We start from the raw sequence: 4,170 nt of genomic DNA, 5'->3' as shown, positions 1-4,170 counted from the left end.
CAACCCTATTGGTCAAAACGAGATGAATTGTCAATTGATGATGGTTGTATATTATGGGGTAGGAGAGTAGTTGTACCAACTAAACTTCAAGAAATGTTGTTAAATGAATTACATGATGGTCATCCCGGCATGTGTAGGATGAAAGCTTTGGCTAGATCTTTCGTCTGGTGGCCTGGATTAGATCAAGATATAGAAGACTTAGTCAGAACATGTCCGAGTTGTGTAGAATCACAAAAAGTGCCTAAGTCTGTACCTTTGTTATTGTGGCCTTGGGCTACAGAGCCATGGCAGAGAATTCATGTTGATTTTGCTGAAATCGATGGTCAGCAATTTTTTATTGTAGTCGACAGTTATTCTAAGTGGTTAGAATGTTTTCCAATGTCAAGTACCACAGCAAGTGCTACTATTACTGTTCTTCGGTCTTTGTTCGCAAGGTATGGTTTACCGCAACAAATTGTTTCAGACAATGGACCCCAGTTCATTGCTGATTTGTTTTCTGATTTTTGGAAATGTAATGATATTGATCATACTTTGTGTCCCCCTTACCATCCTGCAAGTAATGGGTTAGCTGAGAAAAATGTTCAGAGCTTTAAGAGAATGTTCAAAAAGTGTGAAAAGTCTGAGAGTATTCAAAGTAGAATAGCCCATGTTCTGTCATGTTACAGAAATACTCCTCACACTACGACTGGTAGGGGAGAGCGGGGAGACTTGGGACAGGGGAGAAATGGGACAGGTCTTGGTATTCTTTTATTTTTCAGCCAATGAGAATAAAAAAAATCATTTTCTGCGACCCTTGTCTTCCTGCCCTGTGTGTTTTGACAACAACGTTCTGCTATCAAATCTGTGAGTATAGCAACATAATTTGAATTTTGTCCTAAAAAAACTTCTTTTCCGGCCATGGTGATATGTCCTCTTGCTTTCAAAGTACAACAGCTAAAGTTTTGAAAACGCATGGTTTGTAAGCCCATATATGTTTGTTTGTTGAGGTAGATGTTTCACATTGTTTACATCAGAGATAGTGTATCGGGCAGCCATATTCTGTGTTCGCTAACCCCGGGGAGATGTGGGACAGCCTGTCCCAGTTCTCCCCATCGGTGTCCCACTTCTCCACGGCACCTGTTTGCTAACAAAAGATCATGATAATATATCAACACAAGAAATTCAGGATGCTTTTTTTTATTTTCAGGAATATGTAGCTGCAACAATATGACTAGGACCCATAAAAGAAAAACAGACAAAGGCCTTGTGCCACCAGAAGCAATGCTGGATGCTGTGAGGCGTGTGGTTGAACACGGCGTGGGTTTGCGAAAAGTAGCCAAAGACAGGGGCATATCCAAGAGTACACTTCAACGATATGTTTCTAACTACCGGCAGAATAAGCAGTGCTCCATGTCTCCAAACTACTTCCATAGTCAGATATTCACGAATCAGCAGGAACGTTTGCTTGTTGATTACCTAAAAACTGCATCCAAAATGTTTCATGGACTCACTACAAAGCAAACAAGACATCTCGCATTTGAAATGGCCTCGCGAAACTCCCTGGGTATGCCATCGACCTGGGAAGAAAACAAACTGGCTGGTAAGGAGTGGTTGACTGGTTTTCTCAAACGAAATCCAACATTGTCTTTGCGAAGTCCTGAAGCCACATCTCTTGCTAGATCGACAGCATTTAACAGGCATACTGTTGGAGAGTTCTTTGACTTACTGGAATCTCAGATTCTGAAAACAAAGGTAACCGGAGCTAGGATATTCAATTTGGATGAGTCTGGGTTGACCACAGTCCAAAAAGTGCCAAAGGTCATAAGTGAAAAAGGTGTGAAGCAAGTGGGCCAGATAACATCACGTGAAAGGGGTGAACTTATCACTGTGTGTGGGATTGTTTCTGCCTCCGGAGTAGCCTTACCTCCTGTCATGGTTTTCCCGAGGAAAAATTATAGAGATATTTTCTTGACTGGTGCTCCAGAGGGAACCATAGGGCTGGCTGCTGAATCTGGTTGGATGAATAGTGATTTGTTTGTGAGTGTCATGAGGCATGTTGTGAATACGACAAATTCATCCAAGCAGAACCCAATTATAATTACTATGGACAACCACGAAAGCCATTTGTCAATGGCTGCACTTGAAATGGCCAAAGAGAATGGTGTGCACATAATTACTCTTCCACCGCACACAAGCCATAAGACTCAGCCATTAGACCGCACAGTCTATGGACCGCTGAAGGCATTTTTCAATGACGAGGCAAACAGTTACATGATGAGGAACCCCGGTAAAACCATTACCATTTACCAGATGGGACAACTGATAGATGCTGCCTGGTTGAAAGCTGCAACTCCAAGCAACATTATTAGTGGGTTTAAAGTAACAGGGATCTGGCCATTCAACAGAAACGTCTTCGGGGATGAAGAATTCCTACCATCATCGGTGATCGATCGTCCTCAATCCAATGCACCCAGTCAAAAGGACGTCAACAACGCGCCCGGCCAGCAGGACGCCCAGAATGCGCCAAGCCAGCAGGACGCCCAGAATGCGCCAGGCCAGCAGAACGCCCAGATTGCGCCAAGTCTCGAGGACATGGAAGCTGCAGGGCCATCTGAAGTTCCTCATGATGAAGGTGGTGAACTTTCTCACACCAGAGAAGATAAGAGGCTTCCCAAAGGTATAGCCGAGTCTAAAATTTCTGAATTAGACCAAATATCTAATAACAAGTCTGTGCGCTTAGCTTAATTCAGGTGGATGCCTCGACTCACATATAAATGCACGTAGCATGTGCCTTGGCTTTCATGACATGCATTTCAGTTTTAATGCGACTTTAAAATAACTCTTTGTAAGGGTAGAGTTTTACTCTGGATTTTGTGAAGCGCGGTTTTTAGCAGCCATTTACTGACGAATGACATTTTTTGTCTTTCAGGCTCCAGAAAGAAAAGAATCCAACAGGGGAAGGAAAAGGGGAAAAACTATGGTTGCAACCTCAACTCCGGAAATGAAAAAAATTCGACAGGAGTTAGAAAATCGAGAGCAAAAAAGGCGAGAAAATCGAGGAAGCAGCTGATCAAGAAGAAAGCTCAGAAACCGGAAGAACACGAATCCAGTTCTTCTGAGAATGAAGAACCAGTGTTACTTGACACTGATGAGGATAGTCCAATCCACAGCGAAGATGATGACGAAAATGAAATTCATTTGGGACCTGTGAACTTCAAGGACATCTCATCTGAATCATATGTTCTTGTGGAATTTGTTGCAGAGAAAAGCACGAACCTGGCCTACTATGTCGCAAAGATTCTTACCATAGGAGACGAAACTGATATCCAGGTTGACTTTCTGAGAAAAAGCCAAAAGGTTTTGAACAAGTTTGTCTACCCTGCTGTTTCTGACCGCCATCCTGTTGACCTTGATGATATCAAAGCTGTCTTGCCCTCACCAGTGGCACGAGGGACAACGTCTCGAACCAAAGGGGGGATTGTGTTTTCGGTGAATTTTGGAAAGTTGGATGTCCGTTAGAGTAGCAAAGGGTTGTTCATTCATTGACATTTTGACTAATAAATACTGTTACAGTTGACATAACTGGAAACCAAGCTTGTTTCATTACACATGATCCAATTACGTTCCTTCGTTTATTATGGTAAAGTGGAGTTAAAAGTGCTGTCGCCATCCTTATGTCCCCAAATCAATTGCCTGCAGTTTTGTAATTGATATGGAGAGCAAAATGTTTCTTTCAGTTTGTTAATTGATATTGTTTTCAATATATTGATTTCAGTTTGAAGACTGATAAGATTTGCAAAATATTGCTTTCAGTTTGATGACTAGTATTTGTTGCCAGATATTGCCTTCAGTTAATAACACATATTGTGTGTAAAATGTTGTTTTCAGGTAGATAACTGGTATTGTTTGCAAAATGTTGCTTCCAGTTTGATAATCCACTTTGTTGGCCAAAAATTTCGTACACTTTAGTATATGATGTTGTTTGCAAAATATTGCGTTCGGTTTGGTACTTGATGTTGTTTGCATCATAGTGGCGTCAATATCATATATGATACTGATTGAAAATATCGCATTCAGTTTGATGATTAATACTGTTTTTGCTAAATAAAGGGACTTTGCGATTATGACTAGCGTGTTTTTTATCATTAGAGTGGAAATTCACTTAGTTTAGGAAGTGTCCCATTTCACCCG

At 41.4% G+C, this 4,170-nt stretch overlaps 1 protein-coding gene across 1 annotated transcript; it reads left to right on the top strand.

Moving 5' to 3' along the window:
* Window positions 1-877: 877 nt before the first annotated feature.
* LOC135464820 (uncharacterized) lies at window positions 878-3,498 on the top strand. The gene is made up of 2 exons (XM_064742387.1): window positions 878-2,656; window positions 2,909-3,498. The coding sequence occupies exons 1-2, from the start codon at window positions 1,207-1,209 to the stop codon at window positions 3,496-3,498; spliced, it is 2,040 nt and encodes a 679-aa protein (XP_064598457.1). The 5' UTR covers window positions 878-1,206.
* The last annotated feature ends 672 nt before the right edge of the window (window positions 3,499-4,170 follow it).

Source organism: Liolophura sinensis, chromosome 4 (genome assembly GCF_032854445.1).
Source record: "Liolophura sinensis isolate JHLJ2023 chromosome 4, CUHK_Ljap_v2, whole genome shotgun sequence".
NCBI lineage: Eukaryota > Metazoa > Mollusca > Polyplacophora > Chitonida > Chitonidae > Liolophura > Liolophura sinensis.
Note: the sequence above shows the minus strand (reverse complement) of the source record. Positions and strands in the feature narration are given on the sequence as shown.

Bases quoted from the DNA above. Each gene is read 5' to 3' on its own strand.
- LOC135464820 (XM_064742387.1), top strand. From the start codon at position 1,207: ATGACTAGGACCCATAAAAGAAAAACAGACAAAGGCCTTGTGCCACCA. The intron at 2,657-2,908 runs GTATAGCCGAGT...TTTGTCTTTCAG, and splicing joins AGATAAGAGGCTTCCCAAAG to GCTCCAGAAAGAAAAGAATC.